We start from the raw sequence: 14,172 nt of genomic DNA on the forward strand, positions 1-14,172 counted from the left end.
TGACCTGTCCGTCCTCCCTGGACTGACCTATCCCCTCCCTAACTCCCTACCTACACTCACCTTTACTGGCTCCATCCCCGCCTCTTCGACCTGTTTGTTTCCTCTCCACCTATCCTCTCCTCTATCCCTCTTCTATCCGCCTCCCACTCTCTCCCTATTTATTTCAAAACCCCCTTCCCCTCCCCCTTTTCTGATGAAGGGTCTAGGCCCGAAACGTCAGCCTCTCTGCTCCTATGATGCTGCTTGGCCTGCTGTGTTCATCCAGCCCTGCACCTTGTCGTCTCGGATTCTCCAGCATCTGCAGTTCCTACTATCTCTGATTCAACATAGTAACTGCTTGCTTCTGGAGAAAAGATGTATTAAATGAGCTGATGTTATAGAAATGAAACACCTCTGTGTCTCCTACCTAGAGATTTTCTAACTATTCTCTTATATCATGGCAAAGAAATTTGTGTCCTAATTTGCTGACTTTTCCCAGTCCTGACTGTGTAATGTAGTTTGAGCGGAAGAGTTGAATATATAGAGGAAGTTCTTAGTTTTAGAAATGCATTAAAATGAGGAAGCTAATTGAATTTTTGAATATGTATAGTTACAAAACCTACTGGTGATGGAGAGATTCTCCACATACAATAAGCTAAATAAGAAAGGAGTGAAAAGTTGTATGTGGAGCTAGCTGCTTATTTCTCAGCGCAACCCTAGAATGAAATAATTGTGTTAATTCATAATTGATAATTGACTTGACCATCCTTGATCATTATTTTTTTTTCCTCTTTAAAATAATTAATGTTACTTTGATGTGATCATTTTCCAGCCACAGATGGGGTTAGTCACCCACTGATTTTACCCCATTCAGAACATCTGTGTACCTGACAACTGTCATGCACTGCACTGTTCTTGATCTGTTTGTTTTTTGTTGTTATCCTTGTTAATGTCAGCTATATCTTAACAGTGGAGCAGACCGAAAGTCTAAGAGATGGTTGTGGGTCTTTACAGTTTTTTGTAACATTAAACCTTGTGGAAATATTAGAATTTATGGCACAGTTTTCATTTTGTAAATTATTGCATCCTTCTGGCTTCGCTAGCATCTGCTCTGGTTCTATTTCAGCTGATTAAATTTTCTGTCTCTCAATGATATTGGCCCTGGTTTTCAAAATACGTATCAGATACTGACCCTTCCTGTGAGCTAGGCACAAATGCTTGTTCCATCTGCTAGCTGTGGAAGAAGTGTGTAATTAGTATCATGAGAGGTAAATTGAGAATGATTGAATTTATGATGTTAACATGAAGGCCTTAAAGGCAAGTGATTTCTTCTAATGATGAATATGGGTTACCTATGCACCCCAGGAAGGAAGTAGGTGTTAATAAACTAGAGAAGTAGAAATACTGAAATTCCTAAGATTCAGTTTTATGGAAGTGGGAGAAATTCACTTGCTGGGAGTCAAATTAAATAATATTGGTATTTTAGAACCAAAATTGACACTTGAACCCCTTTTAATAAAAGACGTGTGTTTGTTTTACATTATACAAAAGGTTACTGTTTTAGTTTTATAGTTGACTGGATAATTGTTAGCATTGTTCTGTAGATTGACTAAGACAGTAATGAGGTTGCAGTGGTTAGATAAATGTAATCCCTGATGTAAAAGGATTCTGTTTCATTGCATGTTGTTAATTTTAGGATGCTGAATTTTCGTAAATTCTTTGCAGAGGAAGTTTTTTATTATTAAAAACAATCTGGATCACTTTGACTTTGAACAAAATATTGTGCAAATGTCTTCTATGTGGCTAGTACCCATTTCATGTAAAAAGGTAAAGCTACCACATTAGAGGGAGACGATGGATAGTGGTTTACCCTGAGGGTCAATATGCTTCAGGCAAGTGGAAAGGTCAAGAAGGACTACCTTCATGGTAACTTTAGCTGGAGTGGGAAGTATACATATTTATAAAGGTGCAGGCATAGACACATATCATAATTCAGGCACACATTACATACACGTGTCCTATTCAGTCTTTCTAAAATTAGATGAATCAGGAAATTGCTCATTTAAAAATCAAAACACTTGTTTGAAAATAGGAAAATCATATCCTGGAGATGGCTTATCACATAAAGTGATGCCCCTAAGACTGAAATGGCCATGCCTTAAAAGCTATTGTGTTCTTCTGAAGAAAAAGTTATTAAAAAAAAAGCCAAATGAACTGCAGATGCTGGAAATCAGAAACAAAAACATAAATTGGTGGGGAAAACTCACCAGATCTGGCAGCATCTGTGGAGAGAAATGAAAGGTAACGTTTCAGGTCCAGTGACCCTTCTTCAAAAGCGGCCAGACCTGCTGAGTTTTTCCAGCAATTTCTGTTTTTGTTTTAAAGAAAAATTATTTAGTTTCCTTAATCTGTGTCAGATGTTCGTGGAGAATATTTTAAAACCGCTTGGGAAGGGGCCTTGTTAGTGTATAATTTATCTTCCTCAGCATAGAATTGGTCTTGAATATTGATACAATTGTACAGGGAAATATCCATTTTTCTCAGTCATTTCTTGCCAATTTAGTTTTTTTTTTGCAATACCTCTTTGCAAGAGAGAGTCAGTTTCATTATAATCCTTAAAAGAAATGCACGGATTTGTAGAAATGTATCAGACTTCAAAAAACCATTTCAGGTAATCCGATTTAACCTAAATTTGAAAAGAAGAAAGCACAGTTCATTTCTAATGTTTGCCATTGGAGTTTCTCACCAAATGGTGGTGACAACAGTGTTGATTACCTTCCCTGAGTTTCTATTCCAAACATTCATCACTGCCCGACTTCTTCTAAATAGACAATACCAATGATTGGGCAAATAGGAAGTCTTCAGTCTATTGTATTGGATCATGCTCAGTGGGCAACCAGGATGAGAGCTCTGGCAAAGTAAACATTGATTGCACTGTATAAATGCAGTTCCTCTGTTTTTATTGCAGTTTTGGCTTTACAGCCAGTTCCTGGGTGAGCTTCCCAAGTTACTACCTTTTACTTCAAATTTTCAAGCTCTTGAGTGAGTGGCGAATGAACAGGCATCACCCATCCTCTCTCTGTTGGTCACGATGAGTTTAATTTACAAAGAATTCCTTGACAATAGACCAAATGAACTTTGGATTCAAAAGGAGTCAGTTTAATTTGGCTTTCTTGACTTAATGGCTTTCTTGAGTTAACAATAAGAGTGAAGATTAAATGAAAGAACATTGCAACCTTTACTATAGTTGTTACTGGTAGTGTTGACATTGGTAGTTAAACAGTCGATTTCTGGATCCTTGGCTTTGCAAGTGGATGGAAATTCATCGATCCTGGTTCATTTCAAACGTTGTTGCCTGGTGGCATTCAGCATAGGAGAATGTTTCTTTCCTTTCTGTACCTGCATTGCAGGAGTGTTTAATGACCGACTCTAAACCCACAGCAATGTAGTTGACTCTTAACTGCCCTCTGGATGATTAGGGATGGGCAATTAATGCTGGTAATACCATGAATGAATTTTAAAAAAGGTCTCAAAGCTATGACCTTCTCAGCACACTCGTCCACACATTAGGATGTCAGGTCACAAATACACACAGACCATTTTTAAGCTCATTTTTAATCCCAGTTGGTGTGTTATTGTCAGGGAAGACACAAGTATGTCTGGAGCACAGGCTTCTGTCGTATTCAGAGACTGAGGTACCCACAGGGAATTACAGTTCAGTTTGTAGTGTATTTCTCTCTTTTGAAGCTTCTTTTGACATCTGTAGGTATGACAGTCCAGAGTTCCTCCCTGATAGCCACTAGATTTACAGTTGCAGCCATTTTAGTTGTATCAGTCCTCTTTTCTTAAAAGCATAAACATGTGTATATCTCAGTGCATGGCTGTTTGTGTGGGAGCCTCATTTGGCAACTCATGGCAGTGACATTCAGTAAGTACTCTTCATTGTGTTATTGAATGGCATTGCTCAATTCCAAAGGATTTACGAATCACACAGTACATGGGGAAATCACTGAGCTCATCGTACCTGTGCTGGCTCTTGGTTGGACTTATCTAACACAGCCCACTCCTTTCCTCTTTTCCAATTTCTGTGTATATTTTTTCTTCCTTTTCAATTATTTGTCCAGTTCTCTTTTTGAAAGTTGCCATTGAATCTGCTTCCATCAACCTATTGGGCAACATCTTCAAGTTCAGAACTTGTTGTGATCTTTTTCCTAAAGGATATTTCCTTATGTCATTTATTTTTACTAATCATCCTAAATCTGTACTGTATGATCATCAAACCGAATGTCACAGGAACTGGTTTCTCTTTACTTACTGTCTCAAAATCACAAAATGTTTAACCATGTCTACTAAGTGTCGCTTTATCGTTCTCTTTGAAGAAATGCAACCCCATTTTTTTTCATTCTGTCTACATAACTGAAATCCCACATTCTTGATGCCATTATCTTAAATCTCTACAATATCCTCACCTTGACATCCTTCCAAAAGCATAATGCCAATGATTGAACAAAATTCTCCAGCCAAGGCCTAACCAGTGTTTCTTTAGGTTTTATCAGCAATAGCTTCCTCGTTTATGTACTCCTCTCTGTATTGCCTCCAAAGCAAGTATATCCTTCCAAACATAAGGAGAAGAACACTGAACTATAGTGCTCCAAGTGTGGTTTCAGCAGTGCCCCATACAAGTATAGCAAGGCTTCTTTTATTCTCATACTCCAGTGCACTAACAATGAAGGCTAACATGCCCCATTATGGTTTGCTGTAGCTGTTTGCTGACTTTATGTTCTTTGTTTTATGATTTTGTTTCGGCTGGACTTTTTGGCAGCATTTAAAACAGTTTTACTGCAGAGGCTTTTGGGTTGCTGGACAAGAAACAACACCGAGATAAAAAGTGAGCAGAAGAACCTAGTAGCAGAGGAATGATGAATGCATTGTTAACGAACCCATACAAAGTAGGTGATCCTTACATCTGGTTACCAGTCCTGAGACAAATTTATTTTTAATTCCGGATTTATGAATTTGAATTCCAGCTGGTGAGTTGGGTTTTGAACCTGCTTCCCCAGACCATTAAACAGGCCTCTGGATTGCATTACCATCACACCATCAGCCCATCTCCTCCACCTTCCAGCTATCTTCATGAATCTGGGCAGCATCCCTGATGTCTTCTTCCAGGATGCATTTATCTTTCCAAGGTACTGGCTGCTTTTTAGTTTCAGAGAAAATGGAATCCCCCCTCCTTCATCTCCCCACAGTCAATAGTGCCTGATTTACTTTTAATAAAACACTGCTACAGTAATTAGCTTTGTTCTATGTAAACAGCATGCAACAGCCTCACCCCTGCCACCTAGTTTCTAACTCATTAGGTCTGATCCCTACAATTCATTTTAACCTTTGAGCTGTATCCTAGATCTCCTTGCCATCACTCTTGACGACTTGGGGGGTGGTTTTCTGTGTTTTCTAATTATTGTCAATCACAGACTGACTCATCTCCATATAGACTGTGACTTCTCATATGATTGAAGGTCCAGTTTCCACCAGGCAATTTTCTCAAACACCCAACGTCGGATTCCTCTGTGACGACGATGTGAAACCTCATGAGAAGGATTGCTGCATTTCTGCCATTTTGCCAGTAGATGTCTCCAAATACCACGAAATAAGAATGTTGTCAGCTTTCCGTGCACATATTTCTTCATGCTAAATTTCATTAAATGAGAAGAAGCATTTTCACATTGTTCCTTTAGGTTATACTTTCTTCGCTGTTCACTTTAATAATTCTATGTGCATTCAGTAGACTTCAAAAAGTGAGTTTAATGAAATGTTCTTTTTATGTTTTTCTTAAGTTCTCTTTCTGTGTCTTGGAACATTTGAGATGCAGTTGAAAACAAAGTAGCTAATTGTCGCCTGGACATTTTAGAGGGCCAAGTAATGAATTGTTGGAGAAGTGGTGAGGTGCGAAGAATTACTTCTTCACCTAGTTAAATGTACCTTCCTATCAGGTTAAACAAATAAGGTATCTGGTGGCTATGGAGACGTTCTTGAGCTGACCCTTTTAGTCCGTGCTGGTATGATGACCTTGGGATGAATGTGGAATGGCTAATGGAAAGAAAGGAGCAAAATAAGGAAAATACATTGATTTTGCTTTTACTGGATACATTTGATGCAGAAGTAAATGATTGACATAGGTTGGCAAAGACAGAATCTGTAAAAGTGCTTTTGCATATCTGTGGTCATGTTTCTAAATTGACAGACAGTAGTTTACTCTGTTGTGGAAAAAGCCTGCTATCTTGTCATGGTCTCCTTTTTTTTAACAAGTCGAAGATTTTCACTGGTTTTATACTTGTGATTTACAACAGCAGTAGGATCCATCTGTTTGCTGATGTAATTCACCGAAAAATACAAGCGGCCAGCAATGAATACTACCTCATGTGAGATGAACATCCAACTTCTCACACTTTGCTGAACTATTCAGTATAAAATTAGAAATACTTTGTGTTTCCAAAATAGAATTGAAAGAAATTGGAAGGCTTTTGTGTTTACTGCTATTTCAAATTAAGAGTAAATCTAGTTGAACCATAATCCATATTGAAGTTTGTTAATTTTAGTGAAGATTTGTTTTTGATCTTGCTGGTGCTGAATTCTTGCTTCCTGAGATTACCTCAGGAGCGTTACTGCTACTTATTGGCTTGCTTACAATTAGATATTCTGTAGTGAGATGCAAACTGAAGCATGCTATTATATAAAGAATCAAGTTGCAATCAGTGTGCATACCATTGTACCACTTTGAAGTTTAATGATTTCTATTTTTTGCATTGTAGCCTTCCGAAATCAGGTTTGTTTAATGAAAATGCAGTGTTGAAGGTAAACGTGAATGGCTTTTTTTTTTGGAACAATGACACTTCGTGAAAATAACAGCAGTGATACTTAGAGATAGCAAGAACTGCAGATGCTGGAGTCAGAGATAACACTGTGGAGCTGGAGAATCACAGCAGGCCAGGCAGCATCAGAGGAGCAGGAAAATTGACATTTCGAGTTGGGACCCTTTGTCAGAAAAGAAGTAATACTTTTATTTGTTTGAATGAGGATGAAGTCAGTTACCTTATCTGCAACAATAATGGAAATTCAAAAGACATTTTTGCAGTTTAAGGGGTTAAAGCATCAGACTTTTTATGTTATTTCTGCCATTGTTTGTTTATTAACTAATCTAAAACTTAGAAATACTTTAATTTGCATAAATGAACTACAATTTATATAATACCTGTTGGATCACTTTGACCAAAATTCAGTTGCCTTTTATATGATCACTGCAAATAAAAATGTCTGGAAAACATGTAGATGCCAGCCACAAAATGGAATCAGGAAATGTGGGAGAAAGGTTTTAGCAAAGATCTGTAGCTCGGGTTGTGGGTGAGGTTGTTGTCTTGCTCGCCGAGCTGGCTTGTTTTCACTCAAACGTTTCATCGCCATGCTAGGTGACATCATCAGTGAGGCCTCCGATGAAGTGATGTTATTCTCCTCCCCTTGGAATTTATACTGTCCGGTCTGTTATGGTGAGTAGTGTCATTTCTGGTTTTGTTCTGTATGGGTTTGTATATGGGGTCCAATTCTATATGTTTGTTAGTTGCATTACGGGTTGTGAACCAAGCCTCTAGGACTTCCCGTGTGTGCCTATGTTTGGCTTGGGCTACTATGGTTACGTTGTCCCAGTTAAACTGATGGCCTTCATTGTCTGAGTGTACTGATATTAAGGAAAGTTTGTTGTGTCGTTTTGCTGCTAGCTGACGTTCGTGTTAGCCATCAGAATACATGAACTTTCCTTAATACCAGTATACATGGACAATGAGGCATGGTTCTCAACCCATAATGCAATCAACAAACATATAGAATTGGACCGCATATACAAACCCATACAGAACAAAAACTAGAAATGATACTGCTCACCATAATGGACCAGACAGCATAAATTCCAAGTGGAGTACAACAACATCACTTCATCGTAGGCCTCACTGATGATGCCACTTAGCATGATGACAAAACGTCTAAACGAAAACAAGCCAGCTCAAGTGAGCAAGTCAACAACCTCAATGTGGGAGAAACTCTGGTCTGGCAGCATTGAGAGAGAGCAGTTCACGTTTTGAAGCCAATGTGATATCTCTTCAGAACCACAGTACTTGGCTGTTATTAGAAGACATTGTTCATTTGGCTGCACTCTGGCCTTTGCATCTGAAGGCTACATATTCAAGATCCACTTTCTAACATGAGCACAAAAGTCAAGGCTGCCATTCTAATGAAGTACAGGAGTACAGGACAAACGGGAGTCTTTTTTTCAATTCATTTATGAAATGTGAGCATTGCTACCTGTATCAGCATTGATCGCACACATTGTCCTGGGTGTCTTGCATTCACAAAATTCACTTCTGGGTATTATCACGTATTGTCATGGGTGCTAAAAGATACTGCATTTATTGTAAAGTGCCTCAAGATGTTCAAAGGTTATGAAGGGGACTGTGCAATTGTAAGGGTTTTTTTTTTCTTTTTTGATGCACCACAACTGTAAAGTAAGTTTGCAATTCAAATCAAAGACCTTATTTTGAATCCCTGTTGGCTGAGCTGTGAGAAATGTTAGCTGTCCCTTTCTTCAGATGCAAACTGAGCTCCATTTACAGCAGTTTTAAAAAAAAAAGATATTTTAGCATTTGCATGTTTTTTGTGTGTTAATAATATAGCTTGCAAATATTATTTTCTGCCACAATTATGCAGCTATTTTCTCAATAGTGTATTGTTGCTTTTTTGAATGGAGTAGAATGGAAAGTGACATGCTGGGACTTTCTACAGCTTTGCACTCAGATTCCAGTGCAATTGGCTAGGAAATATTGTGAAATTCTTTTATCAAAATTGTAAATATACAAAACCACTTGCATTTGCCTTTGCCTTGATGCTTCACACGTTTGCAAAATTCAAAATCACCAGATCAGTTCCCACTGACAAAATTGGTGAAGCCTGTAGGGGAAAACAGATTTTCCCTTACTGTGCTTGATCAAGTTGCACTCATTTTCTTAGGCACAGAAGCACTGAGAAGCAAGCCTTTTTTTTAAGTTTCTTAGTAAGTTAAGCATTTGATATTGAGTACAAGAATTAAGGTGTTGAATAGTTCAGCATAATATATAAGTCATTTTCAGTGATTTTGAATCTGGTCACCCAGAGTGGATTAGACATCATCCTTAAAGCAAAAGGCTATTTTTATTGATAAATCCTATTTTTATTCGGTATTAATAAAACTGGACCAAACTTAAATACACTTGAATGGAATTTTTTTAAAAACAGGAATGATTCTATTCCATTATGTTGCCTATTTGCTCTAGTTCATTGAAGATTTTACATCTTGTGATCCTGCAAATCGGTTTACTAGAAACTTGAACTGTAACACAACTTCAAATCTGAGGACAGTTTCTTGATTGCACTGAAATGCATATACTAGGTATCTGTAACTGCGAAAACAAAATGATTGAAGTAATAAATCAAGTTTAAAGCCCAACTATTATCAATTTGCCTGCTGTGGGGCTAAAACAGTCATTGTAATTATGGTTCAATGAAGGAATTATGTTGATTGTATCTGTGGAAATGCCCATGAAATTCTGACTCTTGAGTGAGCTTATGAGGATAGCATTGTTGGAGTGGTTAAGTGGAGGCAATTAATGGACTGGGCAAAAAACAAATCGAGACATAACTTGTGTCAAGGAAAGTCTGCATATATCCCGTAAGAATTAACTCAAGATCTATTAGGATTTATCTAAGTTTTTTTAAAAATGTACTCTTTACGTAAAATTCAGAATAGGTTTGAATAACCCATGATCGCTATTATGACATTGCATTGTCCTAAATTAAATTTCATGATGCGTCAATAGTTTTTAAATTTGCACTACGCATTATGGTGTTTCTGATTTTTGTTTCATTCATTCATGAATTATGGATGTCACTGCCTGGGCTAGCATTTCTTGCTCTGGAGTGGCTTGCTAGGCCGTTTCAGAGGGCATTTAAAAGTCAACCACATTGTTGAGATGTGGGTCTAGAGTTACACATAGGCCAGTCTGGGTGATGATAACTATATATTTTTTTCCCTGAAGGACATTAGTGAAACAGATGTGGCTTTGCAACAATTGACAATGGTTACATGGTTGCCATGACGCTAGCTTTTAATTGCATTCAAACTTTGCCATCAGTTATGTTGGGATTTGAACCGTTGTCCCCAGAATATTATCCTGGGTGTCTGGTCTAGTAATGTTACCACTATGCCACTGCACCCCCACCCCTCAAATTGTGTCAATCTGCAAAATATTTTATTATCATTTTGTTATGTTTCCTTGATTGTTCTTGCAATAAACCTGGCACTTCAGACTTAACAGTCATGTGCCATATGATGCTGTATAACTTTCAGTTCAATGTTGCCCCTATGACAGAAGAAGACCACTTTGGTTATCATTATGTACCATTATTAATTCTGACTGCTGCTAACAGCATATTTTAATTTTGTACACCTCTAATTCTTTCATATTTGCTTTATTCCATTAGTAAAAAATTTATAAACCAATGATTAGAAATTAATCTAACCAAAAATGAAAGTCAGGATTGAAAAGTGCAAATTTAAAAAAAAATCTCGGGAACAATTTTTAATGCAAATAATTGGTACTTATAAAGAAACCTTGCCAGTGAAATGCAATACATTGATTGAGTTGAAAAGCTTTGATTTTGAAAATTGTAGTTAATGTCACCAGACTTTCTTCTCAGCGAATAGATGCACATATGTTTACTAAATGTGTGACTCCAAGAAGAAAGAAGTCACAAATGTTCTCATGCTAATGTGTGTAGGGCAAGATGCTCATCCAGATGAGTAAAAGTAAAGCTCATTAATATATAAAATATCACTGTTTCATTTCCTGTTTTTCATTGAGCCTGTTGTCCTTTTATTATTCTGAGCAAAGTTGTTTTTGTTTAAACCCATTTACTGCTATCACAGTGTTAAAACTTCTAGCTTTATTCAAGCTATGGACCTGCAACAACAGTTGAAAGGTTTTCTTGCACCTGATTGTTCATAATAAGCTTTTGAGATCAAGCAAAAACAGTGTGAAACTTTTACAATGTTCCAACTTTCCTGGGAACTTAGTCTAACAGTGTTGTTGTAAATTTAATATCAAATGTCATAATTACCATGTTATTGTAAGCATTTGCGTCATAAATCACACATTGTTCCAAACTGATAATCTTAAAAACTCTTCAATATTATAGCACGAGTAATTGAGCACTCAGCAATGAATATTACAAATCAATTTGGAAAGTAGAAACTCTTTAGAAATTTTGTGATTGATGAGATGGAGGGGAGGTGGGTGAAAATATTTCCCATCTGAAATCAGTGATCGCTTATCATACCTCCTTTATTGGGATAGAAATGTAATTAAATTGTAGATCAGCAAGTAGGATGATGCAGGCGTAGTTTCATAAATTTATAATTGGATGAAACAAGACATCTAATCAGTGCAAGTTCTTTATAAAATGGACTTTAAATGGGGTTTGAAAATAATAGGCATAATTGAGTTTTAAATAGGGTGAGGGCAGCATTTTTCTAAATCAGATATTGAATTATAAACCAAAAACAAAAGATTCACAACTCTCCCACATTGAATTGAGCTATAATGAATTCTAAAATTTGACCTGTAGCTTATTTGATTTTCCTGAAGGGATTTAGTTTTTGCTTTACAAACACTTTGATTTGGTATTGGTTTCAGTGGACCCAGTAGAGTACCCAAGGGCCTGATTGAAGAGGTCAGACCTATATCATTAGAATGTGCTGTCCAAAGAATACTGTTTAGTAACTTCAATCTCAGTTTATAAATGTTCACGCTAATTTAGAAAAGAAATTAACTAATAGCCTTCTTTTTTTCTCCTGTCCCTCATTGAAGGAAATGTACTCAAAAGGAATCATCCCACTCTCTTCAATAAGTAGAGTTCAAGAGTTAGGAGACAACAAATTTGAGGTGGTTTCCTCTACCAGAACTTTTACTTTTAGAGTTGAAAAAGAAGGTAAGAAAGCGACATACCCGAGAATCGTCATTCAATTTAATTTATTATCGGGAGTTGTAGACCTGAAAATGTTCTCCTCTATTGTGATTTATCCATCTTTTCACCACCTGGTAATAGTTGGTGGCTCAAAATAATAAGCCAGTGTAGGTCCCTAAAGCAACTGCTTTGCTGTAAATTAGAAACAGTTCACCCATCAGTTATCTTTATTTAATTTTGCACCGTCCTCAAGTTTCTTCCTGTGTGAAATATTTGATGTTGTTTCAAATGATCTGAGGGTCCCACCCAAGCACTATGTAGAGAATAAAGCAATCTCACTGCTTTTGAGGAACCTTGGATTTATTGTAATTTGAAGTCCATCAAAACAGCATGCATACTGAGATATTAAAAAAAAACTGGAAAATCTCAGCAGGTCATGTCACACCTTTGGAGAGAAACAGAGTTATATTTCAGAGATAGTAGGAACTGCAGATGCTGGAGAATCTGAGATATCAAGGTGTAGAGCTGGATGAACACAGCAGGCCAAGCAGCATCAGAGGAGCAGGAAGGCTGACGTTTTGTGCCTAGACCCTTCTTCAGACCCTTCTTTCTGAAGAAGGTCTGGAGTTATATTTCACTTTGATTACCTTTCATCAAAACACTGCTCATCAATTCTGATGAAAGGTCACTGACATGAAACCTTTACTTCTCTCCACATTTACAGTCTGACCTGTCAAGTTTTTTCCAGCTTTTTCTGTTTCTCATTTCAGAGTTGCAGCATCCACAGTAGTTTTGCTCATGTATGTTACATAACAGCTTACAATATATTACATTTTGCAAATCAAAGCATTACTATGCAACTGGCAATGTCTGGTGGTGGAAGTTGCAGTTGAATTCTTAATCTTAACCTCAGAATTGGGTACAGAATAAATAGCCAAACATTCACGTCTTGACATCAGGACAGGCTGAAGTATTACAAGGTATGAAGGTCACCTTGCTTGTTAAGTTGCCACATTGGCAGCATTTCCTGAATTATAATGTCGCAGTTTAGCATTGAATTCCCTCGGTAGTACATCTTGAGCTCATGACCTTAATTGAGCAGCATGTTGCATAACAACGCTTTTAATTACATCTTAGCTATAACATTACATTTGACACTCATGCTCTGGGCTTATCTTCCACCATTTATTTACTTTGAAACTGAGGAAAATGAACTTGAGCTCATTTGTCATTTTATAATTGCAGTTTAAACTTTTTGCATTATATTGCTAACCAATCTAGGTTTTGTTTAGTTCAAAGTTTCGCTTTATTGTATTATTACCATGAGTTGGAAAGATGAAATGGGGAAGTGAGGTGGGGGTTGCTGGGTTGGGGTCGGGGGGTGGTTCTGTGATATCCTGGATGTCAACTGTTTTAATGGTGGGGCACAGATCACACGCTTCCTCTTGCACCAAATGGGAACAATTAAAATTGATCAGCAATTATTTTGGAAAACAATGTTTTCTCCAGTAGATGGAGCTAGATTGTCAGCAAATGGCACATGGATCAACCAGAAGCTAAAATGAAGGCACAGAGTGTGTCACATTTGAGGGGGTGAATGGGGAAAAAAAATTGAATTCAGGTATTTGTCTTCCACGTAAGCTTAACTATGATTTGACTTAGTGCCACACTCTTGATTCTGTTGAGGATATGGGGCAGGGTAATATGGGACTGATGGGAGAATGCAGCAAGTTTTTATTTGTGATTCCAAATCGGGATGCTTCATTGAGGGCCCTCAATGGGGACTAGTACACTCAAAAGACAGTATTAAAAGAGAAACACAAGATAAATTATTTTGATGTTTCATGGAGGAGACTGACTGTAGGCCATTCCAAGCTGATTTAAACTGCACTCTAGTGACCCTGGCTAAAATGCTAACGTACAAGTGTTTCCAAATTAATAACTCAGGAGCATAGCTTTTGCTTGTATTACAATCCATAGCATTATTGAAACATTTTCAGAGTCACAACATATTCTAACTATAGAGAAAACAAGGTGTAGAGCTGGATGAACACAGCAGGCCAAGCAGCATCAGAGGAGCAGGAAAGCCGACGTTTCGGGTCGAGACCCATTTTCTGAAGAAGGGTCTCGACCTGAAACGTCAGCTTT

The 14,172-nt window shown here is 37.4% G+C and overlaps 1 protein-coding gene across 3 annotated transcripts in view; it reads left to right on the top strand.

The window, feature by feature from the left end:
• Nucleotides 1-14,172, top strand: part of arap2 (ArfGAP with RhoGAP domain, ankyrin repeat and PH domain 2) — a 216,028-nt gene that overhangs the window by 123,178 nt on the left and 78,678 nt on the right. For all 3 annotated transcript variants that reach the window (XM_048599096.1, XM_048599090.1, XM_048599102.1), the window contains one exon: nt 11,928-12,048. In XM_048599096.1, coding sequence (XP_048455053.1) covers nt 11,928-12,048 — 121 coding nt within the window. The remainder of the gene's footprint in view (nt 1-11,927; nt 12,049-14,172) is intronic.

This window comes from Rhincodon typus, chromosome 1 (assembly GCF_021869965.1).
Source record: "Rhincodon typus isolate 14 chromosome 1, sRhiTyp1.1, whole genome shotgun sequence".
NCBI classification, from domain to species: domain Eukaryota; kingdom Metazoa; phylum Chordata; class Chondrichthyes; order Orectolobiformes; family Rhincodontidae; genus Rhincodon; species Rhincodon typus.